Consider the following 15,969-nt stretch of genomic DNA (forward strand, 5'->3'; position numbering starts at 1 on the left):
TCCACGTTGTACTCAGATGGGTCAGTATTTTTATTGCTCATTTTAGGACAAGGGGTAGAGCCATGCATATTATTGCTTTAAACCCCATTGGCTAGATGCACATCCATAACCACTGGTGTAGAGCAAATATATTCTAATATTACAGAGCCATTAATTCCAAACTGCATACAGCTGTTTCAGGCTCTTTGGCCATCAACATTGAAGTGTATTGGAACCATGGCTTTTGTGGATTAGGGTTTTGGACCCAACAAGACAGTATAATCATATAAATTATGTTGAGAAGGAACTAAAGGAGCCAAAAGTCCCTTGGTATGCAGCACTGTTTTGAAGATTTACAGTCAGGTCCATAAATATTGGGACATCGACACAATTCTAACATTTTTGGCTCTATACACCACCACAATGGATTTGAAATGAAACGAACAAGATGTGCTTTAACTGCAGACTGTCAGCTTTAATTTAAGGGTATTTACATGCAAATCAGGTGAACGGTGTAGGAATTACAACAGTTTGGATATGTGCCTCCCACTTGTTAAGGGGCCAAAAGTAATGGGACAATTGGCTTCTCAGCTGTTCCATGGCCAGGTGTGTGCTCTTCCCTCATTATCCCAATTACAATGAGCAGATAAAAGGTCCAGTGTTCATTTGAAGTGTGCTATTTGCATTTGGAATCTGTTGCTGTCAACTCTCAAGATGAGATCCAAAGAGCTGTCACTATCAGTGAAGCAAGCCATCATTAGGCTGAAAAAACAAAACAAATCCATCAGAGAGATAGCAAAAACATTAGGCGTGGCCAAAACAACTGTTTGGAACATTCTTAAAAAGAAGGAACGCACCGGTGAGCTCAGCAACACCAAAAGACCCGGAAGACCACGGAAAACAACTGTGGTGGATGACCGAAGAATTCTTTCCCTGGTGAAGAAAACACCCTTCACAACAGTTGGCCAGATCAAGAACACTCTCCAGGAGGTAGGTGTATGTGTGTCAAAGTCACCAATCAAGAGAAGACTTCACCAGAGTGAATACAGAGGGTTCACCACAAGATGGAAACCATTGGTGAGCCTCAAACACAGGAAGGCCAGATTAGAGTTTGCCAAACGACATCTAAAAAAGCCTTCACAGTTCTGGAACAACATCCTATGGACAGATGAGACCAAGATCAACTTGTACCAGAGTGATGGGAAGAGAAGAATATGGAGAAGGAAAGGAACTGCTCATGATCCTAAGCATACCACCTCATCAGTGAAGCATGGTGGTGGTAGTGTCATGGCGTGGGCATGTATGGCTGCCAATGGAACTGGTTCTCTTGTATTTATTGATGATGTGACTGCTGACAAAAGCAGCAGGATGAATTCTGAAGTGTTTCGGGCAATATTATCTGCTCATATTCAGCCAAATGCTTCACAACTCATTGGACGCCGCTTCACAGTGCAGATGGACAATGACCCAAAGCATACTGCAAAAGCAACCAAAGAGTTTTTTAAGGGAAAGAAGTGGAATGTTATGCAATGGCCAAGTCAATCACCTGACCTGAATCCGATTGAGCATGCATTTCACTTGCTGAAGACAAAACTGAAGGGAAAATGCCCCAAAAACAAGCACGAACTGAATACAGTTGCAGTAGAGGCCTGGCAGAGCATCACCAGGGATGAAACCCAGCGTCTGGTGATGTCTATGCATTCCAGACTTCAGGCTGTAATTGACTGCAAAGGATTTGCAACCAAGTATTAAAAAGTGAAAGTTTGATTTATGATTATTATTCTGTCCCATTACTTTTGGTCCCTTAACAAGTGGGAGGCACATATGCAAACTGTTGTAATTCCTACACCGTTCACCTGATTTGGATGTAAATACCCTCAAATTAAAGCTGACAGTCTGCAGTTAAAGCACATCTTGTTTGTTTCATTTCAAATCCATTGTGGTGGTGTATAGAGGCAAAAATGTTAGAATTGTGTCGATGTCCCAATATTTATGGACCTGACTGTAAGTGTAAAAAAAAAAGTATTTACTTTTATATGCAAGGGTCATTGTTTTTTCTCTACCTTCAAAGAACGGACATGATGTGGTGGTATAACCTTGCTGTTTTTTTTATTTTTTATTTTAAAGCAAAATTCCAGCATTTCTGAATGTGGTGGACATAGCTGGTCTTGTCAAAGGGGCCAGTACGGGGCAAGGCTTGGGGAATGCATTTCTGTCCCACATCAGTGCCTGTGACGGGATCTTTCATCTTACACGTGAGTGGCATCTGATCACATGCATGAACATGATGTTAAAATGAGTTCATGGAAGCCTGTTCTAAGCTCTGAATCACAGATAAATATGTGCCTCTCGTGATTAGCATTTAAAGGATGTCCTCTGATATGTTGTATTGAAAACTTTTATGCACCGTAATTACCCTGCAAATAGCAAAGGAAATAAAGCAAAAAACGCTTTTTTACCTTATTCTACAGGACAGGATCGGTGTGCGTTAATCATAGCATTTGCTTAAAGTCTGACTAAACCCAAAACTAAAAATGTTTTTTCTTAGGTGTGGCTGTTTTTTTTTTCCGTTTATTTTCATCTGTTGATTCTGCGAGTAAATAAAGTGAAGCGAGGGGACAATGACAGCAAAGTGGAATATTAATCAGAAAATAAAGTCCTGGTAGGTCACTTCAGGCTGGTCCCTTTTGCAGGGTTAGCTAGGTAAAACATTAAAAATAAATGTCTATACTGTTTAAAATCCAGTAATGCATTGTCTCACCCTGCTCTGCACATGCCCAGTTGCTTTCTATTTTTTGGCATTACGCCAAAATTGTAGAGGCCAATCTGCTGACAGCCTAAAGATTTAGTGCTGCTCAAGGGCTTTGGGCTTCAGCAAAATGGCAACCTCCAGCAAGAAGATACAGGAACAATTCTGGAGGCAATTTACAGCACACACTAATTTTGGTAGCATAATTATTAATTTGGAATATATATTCCTTGCTAAAGAACATTATTTTTTTTTTTTTTGTCAAGTTATGGGTAAAGTTCTGCTGTAGGGTGGCTATATATTGATCAGCCAAATTTCGATTATTGTGTGGCCATCCCTGCTTGACCAAAGCTGATCATTTCATCAACTTTTGTTGAAGGGACATGTTGGAAACCTTTTGTCTATCAGCAGCTGCAGCCATTCAGCAGTAGCCCCTAATCAGTGTATTCTGACGGCAGCAGGAGCAATTCTGGAGGCAATTTACAGCACACACTCATTTTGGTAGATTAATAATGTGGAATGTATGTTCCTTACTCAATTACATTATTTTTTTAGCAAGTTATTAGGGGTAAAGTTCCGCTTTAAGCAAACCTATCATTGAGTTCCAATCCCACCCCCACTGTGGACTAACCAGCATCACAATATGATCAGTATTGGTGCACTCTTTGGAGTGCCCTTCACCTGCCATCTGAGAGCACCTTGACTGCTGAAGCCCAGAGCGCTGCAGCATGGGAAGTGGTATGTGTCACTTGTTTCCTCAGACCTGTACTTTTGAATAGGTGGTGGCAGGTAGAAAAGCTGAGTGTACTTAATAACTGGTTTGCTTTAAAATGTTGGCGGCTTAAATGCAAATGAACATTGAAAATGTGAGAAGGGATTCTGTTTTCACCCCCTAATTTATGTTCCCTTAACTTCCAGACCCCCCCACCCCCCACCCACTGAGCTTTAAGCTCCTGCCCTTCTTCTATACCCTAGCCTTAAAGTGGTTGTAAAGACTCAAGGTTTTTTTTACCTCCATGCATTCTTTGCATGATGGTAAAAACCTGTGTGCTGCAGCCCCCTCCCCCCAATACTTGCCTAAGCCCCCTCTTGATCCAGCGATTTGAGCTGGAGTCTCGTCAATCCTGGGACTCCCTCTTCTCATTGGCTGAGACAGCAGTGGGAATCAATGGCTGCAGCTGCTGACAATCACAGCCAGTGAGCCAATGAGAAAAGAGAGGGGTGGGGCCAAGCCACGGCTCCGTGTGTGAATGGACACAGGGAGCAGTGGTTTGCCCCATAGCAAGCTGCTTGCTGTGGGAGCAGCTGAGAGGAGTCAGGAGTGCTGGCGGGGGACCTGAGAAGAGGATTCGGGCTGCTCTGTGCAAAACCACTGCAGAGAAGCAGTTAAGTATGGTGTGTGTTTTTTTTCTTCTTTTAATTTAAGCCTTTAGTATCCCTTTAAGTTCCTGACCGTCAGATGCATGTTATCGGAGCCCGACACACACAATGCTGCCACACCCTGCACACGCAGTGTACAAAAAAAATGTGTACACAGAGCTGTGTCTATTGCCCTAAGTCCTCTCCACTCCCTACTACACTTGCTCTCCACCTCGCCCACTTTTTTGGCTGTCACTCATGGCTGGGCAGAGGAAACAGACAAGCTGCTGAGACCCCGCCAAACACCCACCTTAGTAATCAATCAATAAGCTCCTTAATTGTACCCCTACCACAAAACACTACTTTCTCCCTAGAAAGTATACAATCTAATAAATTCTTTTTGTGATACACATCTAAATCACCCAAAATACCTCCAAATATAATATGTTTAAATAAAACCACACATAATTCCAAATAAATAGAATAGATATATATATATCTAAAATATATTAATAAACCCCAAAGTGTCCAAGTCCCAAAAATTATTTCCAAAAATATTTTCTTATAAGTCCAATGAAGCAAAAACGATTCAAAATACTCCGTGATAACCTCAAAGAAAAAAGAAAATAAAAAAATTCATAGTGTATTACCCTTAAAATATAAACTTATATACATCACTCTGTGCACAACTCAAAACACATCAAAATTGTGCAAATTAAATTAATTAAATATCAATCAAATAAATAATAAATAAAAATTTAAATAAAAAAATAAATAAAAAAATAATAAAACCAAAAACGTGAAAAATCGTGATCACTCCAACCACAAGTGAATAGTGATACTAGGTACTAGTACCCTTTAAACTCCAGCCAAAAGTGATACCAAGTACCATTACCCTCTTCCAATATTTTCAGGCATAAGCTGACATAAAGAAACGGTATCTCTCCATCCTTCTTTTTCAAGGGTATTCCTCATACAAGTAAAGAAAGGCTCTTTAGGCAGGATCCATAAAAAGGAACAGATTTTATTCAAAACTTACATATAAAACAGGGATATCCAGCTTCCAGCACTAATCTTTCAAATCCTAGGTTGAAAACCACGTTTCCAACCAACAAAATGGCCGCGGCGACACTTCCGGTTAGCGTGTGTGCGTGATGACGTCACTCCCCTAACGCGTTTCGTCACTTCCGGACTTCATCTGAAGGGATCCCACCTTAGTAAGACCACTGTCTGGTCAGGCTTGGAGGCCAAGGAGGAGGTGGACGACGGAGAGCAGCCTGGATCTCCCAACTTTATTGCGACAGATTCAATTTTATACTCCTGCTATAAAGTAGCAGAGCATGGGTGCACATCTAACAGTGCCTCAGCATCCTCCGTTTTTCTAGCCTTACAGCAAATGGATAGGCATACCCCACTTACATAGGCTTTTGATTACTGGATCACACTGATAGGGGTCTGGTCTAGGAACAGGAGCTGTGCAACTAATAAAAAGCAGGCCAAGCAAAAGAGCAGCTTTAGAATGCCTACTGTTAGCGCTGTATATTTTTTTACAAATTAAAATGTATCACTGTTTGAAGGATATGGGTGCCTGAGTCTGGGTGTTTTCAGTTGCATGTCTTTGACAGTAATCTGACTTAGAGTATATATAAACCCTACCTTGCAGAACAACCCATTCAGTTTCAAATTGAAATACAAGGCAAAACATTTGTTCTCAGCAGCATAAGAGCCCAGTGAGGAGAAAAAGTAGCACACTGGTCTTCCCAGTCAATGGCTGTGCAGTGGTGGTGGTGGGAGAATGTGGAAGGGCACATGACAGCACAAGCCTGATCATTGGAAGATAGCAGGCTGAGTTTCAGCACATCCAGAAAATTGACCACACTGCTCTCCTAGTGTAGTCAGTTTTTAATAGGTACACCAGGGATTCCACACAAAGGAAGTAATACCAGGAGATCAGGATAAGTTTTCTTTTACAAATAATTTTATTATAGAATAAGAAACAGCAGAGAATCAGTCAAAAATATATGCAATGACCAGCAGGAATTTAACATGCAAAGGATTCGATGAATAACACAGAATATGTACTGATGAGAAAACATGAAAAAAATAAACTGCGTACATAAGTGCCGTATAGGAAGAAAACACAAATTGCAGAAACGATAGACATTTAGAGACCAATAACATAGTAGACTCCAAGAAAAAATTGTTGCTGTATCAGCATACAAAATGTGAGAAGAATAGGAGAAGGAGCCTCTCTGAATAAGAGAGATACTTAACATGCAGGGCTCCCAAAGGAGACCAGCACATGGATGCAGTATAGCTGATACGGCGCTCAAAACAGGAATCACAAATCAGCACACATAGTCTGAGGAAGACAGGTTAGACAAGAGGAAAGAAAGGAGCAAAGAGAAGACAAACAAACAGACAACAACAAAAAAAAAAAAAAAGAGGGGGACGGGGGACTCCAGGGGGACCGCAACAGAGAAATAAAAAAGTGTAAAAAAGGAGAAAAATAAACTGGTATGTTAGTTTTATATCGACAAGAGGGACTGGTCGAATCTCGACGGTTGAGCTCTATCAAGCCAAGGACGCCATGTCTAAAAAAATTTGTATGGGTGTCTAGCAATATAGCTGCCAACCTTTCGTTGACCATTATAAAGTTCATCCGGTTTTTGACAGCCTCGAAGCTGAGGAGGGGAGTCTTCCAGGCTTTCTCAATCGTAAGCTTGGTGGCCATGAATAAGTGCGATGCCAGCTGCCGTTCAGGATGAAGTAGGCCCACTAATGGTTTAAATAACAGCGCTTCGTACGGGTTGCGCTTAATGTCAGTGTGAAACATAGTGCGGAGAAAGGCGTAAACTCTGATCCACAATCTGCACACCTTGGGGCAAGTCCACCAAATATGGACCATGGTACCCATTTGTTGACAACCTCAAAAGCAAGTCGGGGAATAAAACAAGCTAGACGAGCAGGCGTGTAATACCATCTATAGAGAACCTTATAGGCGTTTTCTAGAATGATAACATTCCTAGAACATTTGGATAATTGTTGGGTCATGATCCGCCAATCCTGCTGATATAGAGTGCCTCCGAGTTCCGACTGGCAACGCTGATGGTAAGAACGGACTGGAGGAGTTCTATGAGAAATAATGGAGGAGTAGACCAGGGAAATTAAGCCCGTAGCATGGGGTCTATGTCTACATTGACTTTCAAAGGGGGTCAACCTGTAGGGCCCCGAATGTGTCTGTATTAAAGTACTGAGTGGTGGAGTTGAAGTTATCCAAAATGTTCCCGCAATGTGATATTGTAGGAAGAGCGCAGAGTTTCAAAGGTAAGTATCCGAGTGGGAGAGAGCATGGAATGTATATTATGGAAGCCATTTGCTTGCCACCAAGCAAACTGTCCAGGATTGTCACGACCTGGGGGAAATAATGGGTTATGTAGCAACCGTGGTAATGGTAGATGGGCAAAAGTGAGGCCAGCTGAATACTTAATAGAGTCCCAAAGATGGAGCGTCAGTGTCGGACTAAAGGATGAGGGTCGATGAGTAGAAGGAAGCCATGGTAAAGAAGAGAGTGGAATCGGGTGGGAGTCCAAGTCTACAGTAGCCCACAAAGGAAAATGGTGAGATGCATGGAGATGGGCTAGGGGGGCAATATTGGCCGCCAGATAGTAAGACTGAAGGTTTGGGACAGATAACCCACCCTCAGTCCTACGAGCAAATAAGATTTGTTTACTGATTCTGGGTCGAGAGGAACTCCAAATGAAAGACAGGAGTTTTCGCTGGTTAATACGCAATATATGTGAGGGAACAGGGACTGGTAAAACTTGAAACACGTACAATAATTTAGGAAGAGAAGTCATGCGGACCGCATTGATTCTACCGAACCACGAAAGCGGATAGTGAGACCAGGAGGACAACAACTCCGTCAGGTCATTAAAAACAGTGGGGAAATTAGCCCGGTAAAGTCCTTCATAAGTCGGAGTAAGCTTGATTCCTAAATACGGCAGGGCAGAAAGCCATTGAAAAGGGAACTAATGTTTCAGAGTCTCCAAAAGTGATGGTGAGAGGGTAATTGACATAGCTTTGGACTTGGCGGGGTTATGGCCTGAGGCCTGAGAGAACTGCAAAGAAATCCAAAACCGCAAGTAAATTTGGCAAAGTAACCCCCGGATTCGTAACTGATAACAATATATCGTCAGCGAACATAGATAATTTGTGTTGGGAGCCAGCTACATCTATTCCCTTAATATCAGGATGCATACGAATGGTTTCAGCCAATGGTTCCAAAGCCAAGATAAATAGTATGGGAGAAAGTGGGCAACCTTGTCTAGTTACCTTGCCAATCGAAAACGTTGAAGATTCAAAACCATAGTATTTGAGTTTTGCTTGAGGTGATGTATATAGCGAAGAAATCCAACGCAAGAACGAGGGACCAAAGCCAAAATGATGAAGGACCGACATGAGATAAGGTCAGGACAAGGTGTCAAAGGCCTTGTTGATATCTAGAGATAGGAGCATCATTACAATTTTGCGAGTACGGGCCAAATGTTGTAACTTTATAATTCGTCTGATGGCATCTCCGGCTTGTCTGTGGGGGATGAAACCCACCTGGTCCTTCTTAATCAAGCGAGAAAGGAAAGAATTCAAACGAGTGGCTAAGATCTTAGTGGGGATTTTCATGTAAATGTTAATAAGAGAAATTGGTCTGTAATTTGCCCAAGAGGAATGATCCCGATCCGGTTTGGGGATCATAACCACATTAGCAGTCAAAGAGTCAGGGGAAAAGTTTGCACCCCTCTTCACCCCATTGAACATAGCGGCAAGGTGAGGGGCAAGCACATCCGCCAATTTTTTTTAATATGAAGCCGTGTATCCATCTGGACCTGGGCGTTTGCCCGTCTTCAGATCTGCAATACAGTGCAGAACTTCCGATACTTGAATAGCACGGTCCATCAGGTCCTTATGAGCCCGAGTCAAAGTAGGTAAGGACAAATGCGATAGAAAATCAGAGATAGATTGGGGATCAGCCCGTGTAGGATCCGCATAAAGTCTGGCTAGTCTATGCTGGAACTCCTCCAATACCGCTACAGGATTACTGGTGAGAACATTCTGACGAGTGCGTAGAGAAATCGGTTTAGGATGGTGCGCGAAAGAGCGCAATCTACGTGCTAACATGGAATCTGGTTTATTTGCTTTACTATACCACTTCTGGCGTGTCCATCGCAAAGAGCGCTCAGCCTCATCAAACAGAGATCTAGTTCCAGGCGAACCTGATCTAACAACCTACGGTTCGATGCGGTTGGTACCTGCTTAAATTGAGCCGACGCGGAAGCCAACTTTGATTCCAGCTGTCTCTGTTTATGTTGTCTATCCTTCCTCCGCCTCGAAGCTATCTGAATAATATGACCCCAGAGAACAGCCTTGTAAGCTTCCCACAACGTCACCGAAGAAGAGACAGAACCCGAGTTTAACTGAAAATACTCTTGGGATTTACGCAATAGTTCCGCCTGAATCTCCTTCAGTGAAAGTAGAGAGTCATTCATAATCCAAGAGGAGTAGGATGGCTTACAGAGGAGAGATTGACAAACCACCAAAATGGGGTCATGATCGGACCATGGAACCGTGAGGATAGAGACAGAGCGTACCAAAGGAAGATGTTTACGCAATACAAAAGCATGGTCAATTCTTGAATGAGAATAATGAGGGTGAGAGTAGTAAGTGTAGTCTTTTCCTCGGGGGTGGAATTCACGCCATAAATCTACCAGGTCATGGGTACTTAACGTACGAGTGAAGGATTTGGCCGACGTAGAATAATTAGAGTTTTCTGCAGGGTATTTATCTAGGGATGGGTTTAATACTAAATTGGAATCTCCTGCCAGCAGAAGAGTAACCTTTTGATGAACAGCCAGGAGGGAGCAGATATGTGATAGAAAGGGCCCAGGGTTGACATTGGGAGTATAATAGGTCAGTATTGTAACATTGATACCCTGAATCGTGCACTGTAATAAAAGATACCTGCTGCTTGGGTCAGCAATACGCTTCACACAAACAAATGGGGTTTTGCCGTGAAAAGCAACAAGGACTCCCCTTTGTTTAGTAGGGCCAATAGCCTGAAAAACCTGAGCGTAGTGTACATTGAAATATTTAGGGGCAGAGGTATTTGAAAAATGAGTCTCCTGTAGGCAAGCAATGTCGAGATGGCAAGCCCGGAGACACTTAAATATCTTTACCCATTTTTGCGGAGAGTTCATGCCCTGAACATTCAAGGATAACTAGTTTAGCGACATGGCAATCAGAAGGGAAAGAGATCATCTCCACTACGATCCCCAAGAGCCCTGAAAAAAAAATTATAAAAACACACATGACAAAAAACAGAGAAAAAAAGACAGGACAGAAGGAAGAAAACAAGAAACCATCTGGTATACGAGCAATATTCATATGAAATAAGATTAGCACAAACATCTTAATAATCCACTGTGGGTGAAATACCCACAAAAAGGCTGGATAGCGGGCAGGACACCAATCCAGTCCACTAACCAGCTCGGAGGGGGACACCATAGTCCACCGGAACTACTCGACTTAATTAAGGCAAGAAAATACTAAACAAACAACTTAGGCTAATAAACCCAGGAACAATCTACCTATAGTTGGCTAGTAAGGCCATAGGAATCTCAGTATACTTAGAACCTCGAAAATGAAGAAGCTCCAAAATAGCCGAAGGGGTGAGACTGCCCACTGGACTGCCCAGTGAGCTGAGTCACACCCACGGCCTGAGATCTGCCGCCAGTTCCACCCATCAACTATAACATAAGTAGAAGCATCTACACAGAACTAACATGGTTATTTAAGCGCTAGCCGCTGTGGAGAAAGTGCAACAAGGCATAACTGCACAGGATCACATATGGGCAATGTCGCCCGCATCTCCAAGAGTAGAAAAAAAAATAAATGTGAAAAACCCAACCGAACACAGAATGTCAAGTCGCAGAAACCTCCTGGAAATGCTGGGCCTGTAGGGATCGAAGAGCCTGAGAGCTACTCTGACTTGGTGGAGAAGATTTACGCGAAGATTGGGAACTTCGAGGGCGTGTAGAAACTGTTGCCTCCCCGTTCTGGGAGTGTGGTAACTCCAATTGCAGTTCCTGAAAGTGACGACGAAGATCCGCTGGTGAAGAAGCTTGGAAGTGACGACCTTGGAAGGAGAAAGAGAGCTTGAAAGGAAAGCCCCATCTGTACTTAAAATCAGCTGATTGTAAAATCTGGAGGTAGGGTCTCAGGGTACGACGTTTGGCAATCGTGACTGGGGACAAATCCGCAAACAGCTGAATAGAGTGACCCTGAAATTCCAAAGCCGAACGATTCCGAGCCGCCTGTAGTGGATGCTCTTTAGTGCGGTAAAAGTGGAATTTAATGATAATGTCCCTGGGAGGGCCCTCCATGGGTTTTAGAGCTAAAGCTCTATGGATACGGTCAAACTCCAGTCGTTCCAAGGGGAGCTCAGGAGCCAGTTCCTGGAATAGAGCGGTAGCAGTACCCGGTAGATCGGTGATTACCCCAGGGACCCCGCGGATGCGGAGATTATCTCTGCAGGCTCTATTCTCAGCATCCTCCAATTTATCCTTTAAAGTGTCCAGCTCAGCATGCAGATCATCCACCTCCTGTTCATAGCCCTCCAAGACCGTAGTCGCCAGTTCCATACGTTGTTCCAGTTGATGTGTGCAGTGGCCCAGTCCTTTTAGGCCTCTAACCAGATCAGAAGATAATTTACGAGAGGCAACTGTAATCTCCTCCCGCACTATGGCGTGGAATTTGTGTAGCAAGGCTTCAGGGTTTTGTTCAAGAGGGCCGGTTAGGCCCGATGGGAACTGCTGCTGACTATCGCCATCTGACTCAGGATCCCCTGTAAGCTGCGTGATGTCATCAGGCTCTGGGGGGCTGGGCGTTAGCTTGCTAATGTGACTATGCGGAGGGGATTGCTGCTGAGCCCGGTGTTTGGGTTTGGTGCGTGGGGTACGTTGAACTTTTAGAAGAAGTCCAGGTAGTTCACAAATACCTTCAACCGGTTGAAATTATACGCCAGGGTGTAGAAGCCCAATTGTCGAGATATATGTTCCGGTGGCATGGCACAGGGAGATCACACAATCATCTTCCCCGATTACGTGTGCGTGTCCCCCAACGGGGTTGCCTTCACATAAGATCCATTGCTGCGGAGCACATCATGCGTCCCGCCACAGCCAATAAATTGTAGAGAAGATTATCGCACTGGAAATGGAGGGGTAGATACAGACTTCAGATGTAACTGTGGCAGAACTTTCCATCCATAGGGTGATGAGGTCCCAAGCAGAGCAGGCATAGGCCCCAAGATCTCAGCAGCTGGTGGGACACGAGGGTCCGTGACAATCAGGCCGGGTGGTCAGCAACACTAAAGGCCTGCAAGGGGGGCCACAGGAGCCTCCAATTCACCCTCTATGGAAGGGGGGGGCTGATTGGTGAAGCCTCCACCCCTATCAAGGGCTGCTTATCCACTTCTATTGGCCTCCAGGCCCTATTGGAACCTATGTGGGCCCGGTGTGTTCCCCGGGTCCGACCCAGAAGCCAGGGGGACCCACACAGGCTGTCCCAGCAACTGGCCTTATAGCAGGGGGGCCGGGGGACAGAGGGGCAGCGTGGCAGCGAACCGGCCGTGGCAGTGTCCCGGCCGCGGCAGCGGGAAAGACTGCGGCTCCACACGCCGCGGTAGGCCGCAGATCGCCCGGATCTCCGACTGGCCGGAGGGGGGACAAAAACGCCTGGCACCCCTCCTCAGATGTCAGGCAGGATCCACCGAGCCTCTGGTGGCCGTGTAAGGCCCTCTGTTGCCTGGATGGCAGCGGATTTAACTTCAAGGCATCGGAGCTCAGGATCAGACGTCCGCTCCGGTCGCCATCTTGGACACTCCCCCAGGATAAGTTTTCACACAAGTACAAGGTACAGCAGGCACATATCAGAAATATGATATGTTAGGTTTACATATTCTTTAACACCTTCCTGCCTGGCCTTTAGCAGATTGACTGCCGGGCGGGACATGCGCCGTTGTGACTGGGCATCATATGATGTCCTGTCAAAAGCAGCCATTCGCGGGACTGCGCAGCGGCGCGATCTGTCACCGGCTGTGTCCACGGGATACAGCCGATGACATATCACTACACCGGCCCGTTGAGTGTCATGTGACCTCTGTGACCAATCACAGCAGATCACATGTCGATTGTATACAATGGATGGCTTCCTGTCATGCCATTCATTGTATACAATTGTGGTGTTAGCTGTGATTGATCAAAGCAGTCACATGGTACAGACAGGGCCAATCACAGCCCCTCTGTATCATGTGATGAGCTTTGCCAAATCACAGCTAATCACAACATGTGACGGAGGGTAGGCAGGACAGAACACACGGAGCAGATGGCAAACACACAAAGCTTTATTGAGACAAAATGACAGTCACTTAATGGGGGAATTGCAGGGAGGGTGACCTCTCCAATAAGGGAACAGCAAGGAGAGGGTCAAAACACTTGTAGTCTAGCCCCAAGGGGCAAAGGTAAAGTCTCTGCAGTACATTGTAATCCAACAGGGGGGGGTGGGGGGCAGCTCAGGAACAGTTCAGGCAAAACAGGGGAAAGCATACACTCACGGATCCGACAGGGTGCCCGATCTCCCAGGGGTAAGATGGTATGACACGGGTACCTGTTGGAGTCCGGAGTAGGCGTGTAGTCTCTCTCTTAGCTGGGTCTCAGGCAGGCTGACATGTGCGGTCTCCCCCCTTTGGCTGGGGGTCTTAGGCAGGCTGGCGTGTGCTGTCTCCCCCCTTTGGCTGGGGGTCTTAGGCAGGCCGGCGTGTGCGGTCTCCCCACTTTGGCTGGGGGTCTTAGGCAGGCTGGCGTGTGCGGTCTCCCCCCTTTGGCTGGGGGTCTCAGGCAGGCTGGCATGTGCGATCTCCCCCCTTTGGCTGGGGGTCTTAGGCAGGCTGGTGTGTACAGGGTTCCCCCGTATCCTTGGGGGTCTTTGGCAGAGTTAGCCATGAGGGTCCCACCGCAGCTGGGATCCCTCGATGGCTGAGCAGCAGAAAGGATGACCGGGGAGCCCGGCATCGGCCTTAAGCTGATGCAGGACGCTTTCCAGTCATCCTGGCAACTGTGGGTGGGCCGGGGCCGGCAGGACGAGAGGTGGATGGGGGCCACCTAGCATAGAGGCAGGGGAGGAAGGTAACGCTGGACGACAGGAGATAACAGTGGGAGTAAATTCATTACTTGAATTTGGGAACATTTGGCAGGATGACACGGAAGAAATACATTTAATTGAATTTGGGAACATTTGGCACAAGACAGTAAGGAATGCATTAAGGATGTACTTCATTTGAGCACAAGGAATTAATGATGGGATTAAGGTAGAAATTAATAATTGGCAGAGCACCTATATTGTGACATAACAAAAGACTGAATGAATCAGTTTCATTCAGTAACAATGATTGCAATGAAATACATTGGTATTCGCAATCATAATGTGTAAAAAATAAAAAAATCCTGATCACTTGCCCAGAGTTGTTCAATGTTATTATGGTAATTTCTTTGGTCACAGTGTGTTAAACAAATTGTAAAAAAAAGATAAAAACAGTGTAATAAAAAAAATAGAAAAATGTGAAAAAAATAAAAATTAAATCATTTTTTTTTTACATACTGTCACCAGTCAGTGTCCCTGACCACCGCCACACCAGTTATATAATCACACTGGACTGGTGACAATATGTAAAAAAAAAAAAAAAATTGTGATTTTTTTTTTTTTTTTTTCTCCTACATTTTCCCAAAAAAGTAACAAAAAAAATTACAACCTCCAAAAAATTCACCAAGAAATGAGATTGGCCATCAGTACATTGATTGATCGATTGTCATATATATATATATATATATATACACTATGGTTTTTGGACTCTATAACTGTCCTACAGACTAAATAATGTACACTAGTTTGGGGTATTTTCACCAAAGAAATGTAGCAAAATACATTTTTACCTAAATGTATGAAGAAATGTTATTTATTTGCAAAATTTTATAACAAAAACTAAGAAAAAGGAGTTTTTTTTTTTCTTCAAAAGTTTTAGGTTTTTTTTGTTTACGTAGCAAAAAATAGAAAAAAAAACTCACTGATTAAATACCACCAAAAGAAAGCTCTATTTGTGTGAAAAAATTATACATTTTTTTTAATGGGTACAGTGATGCATGACCGCGCAATTGTCATTCAAAGTGCGACAACACTGCAAGTTGAAAATTGGCATGGACAGGAAGGGGGTAAAAGTGCCCGGTATTGAAGTGGTTAAAGTGTCATGTAACCCTAATGTTAAAAACTAACATCACTCAGCAACACTTGGATCTAAGCTTGTTTGACAGTTATTGCTGGTTTCAGCCCATTCCATTCAGCCCACAATCGTTACTTTTCTTTTTCCTATAATGGCCATTTTTGCCGTGGCTTCAACTACCAGTGCTGTCTCAATAGAGTACTTGCTGTGTGCACGCCTCACCATCCCCATCCAGGATCTACACTACTTTGTCTGCCTTCTCTGTGTGCCAAAAACACACAAGTGTCAGAGGTTGGAGCTGAATAGGCACTGAAGTCTGCCCACCTGCTATGATTGACATCTCAGCATCATGCATTGCCAAAGAGAGATGTAGTCCCGCAATGGGCATAGAGGAGAGAGAATGTGCATGGTGGAAGTTAGGGGGAAGCGCTGTGCCCGGAAGACGCAGGTGTGTTATAAGAAAAGCAATTCAACCCTTTAGACATTGTGTGTGTGAAAAATAAGGGTATTAAATGCACATAAATATAGACCTTGCTTTTTAGAACAAGGGCTTAAAACC

The 15,969-nt window shown here is 44.3% G+C and overlaps 1 protein-coding gene across 3 annotated transcripts in view; it reads left to right on the plus strand.

Annotated features, from left to right (window-relative positions):
* Positions 1–15,969, plus strand: part of OLA1 (Obg like ATPase 1) — a 282,107-nt gene that overhangs the window by 40,850 nt on the left and 225,288 nt on the right. For all 3 annotated transcript variants that reach the window (XM_089690486.1, XM_089690485.1, XM_089690484.1), the window contains exon 4: positions 2,107–2,234. In XM_089690486.1, coding sequence (XP_089546612.1) covers positions 2,107–2,234 — 128 coding nt within the window. The remainder of the gene's footprint in view (positions 1–2,106; positions 2,235–15,969) is intronic.

The sequence above is a fragment of the Staurois parvus genome, unplaced genomic scaffold, assembly GCF_062004578.1.
Source record: "Staurois parvus isolate SC_StPar_1 unplaced genomic scaffold, SC_StPar_1.0 ptg000530l, whole genome shotgun sequence".
In the NCBI taxonomy this organism is placed as follows: Eukaryota; Metazoa; Chordata; class Amphibia; order Anura; family Ranidae; genus Staurois; species Staurois parvus.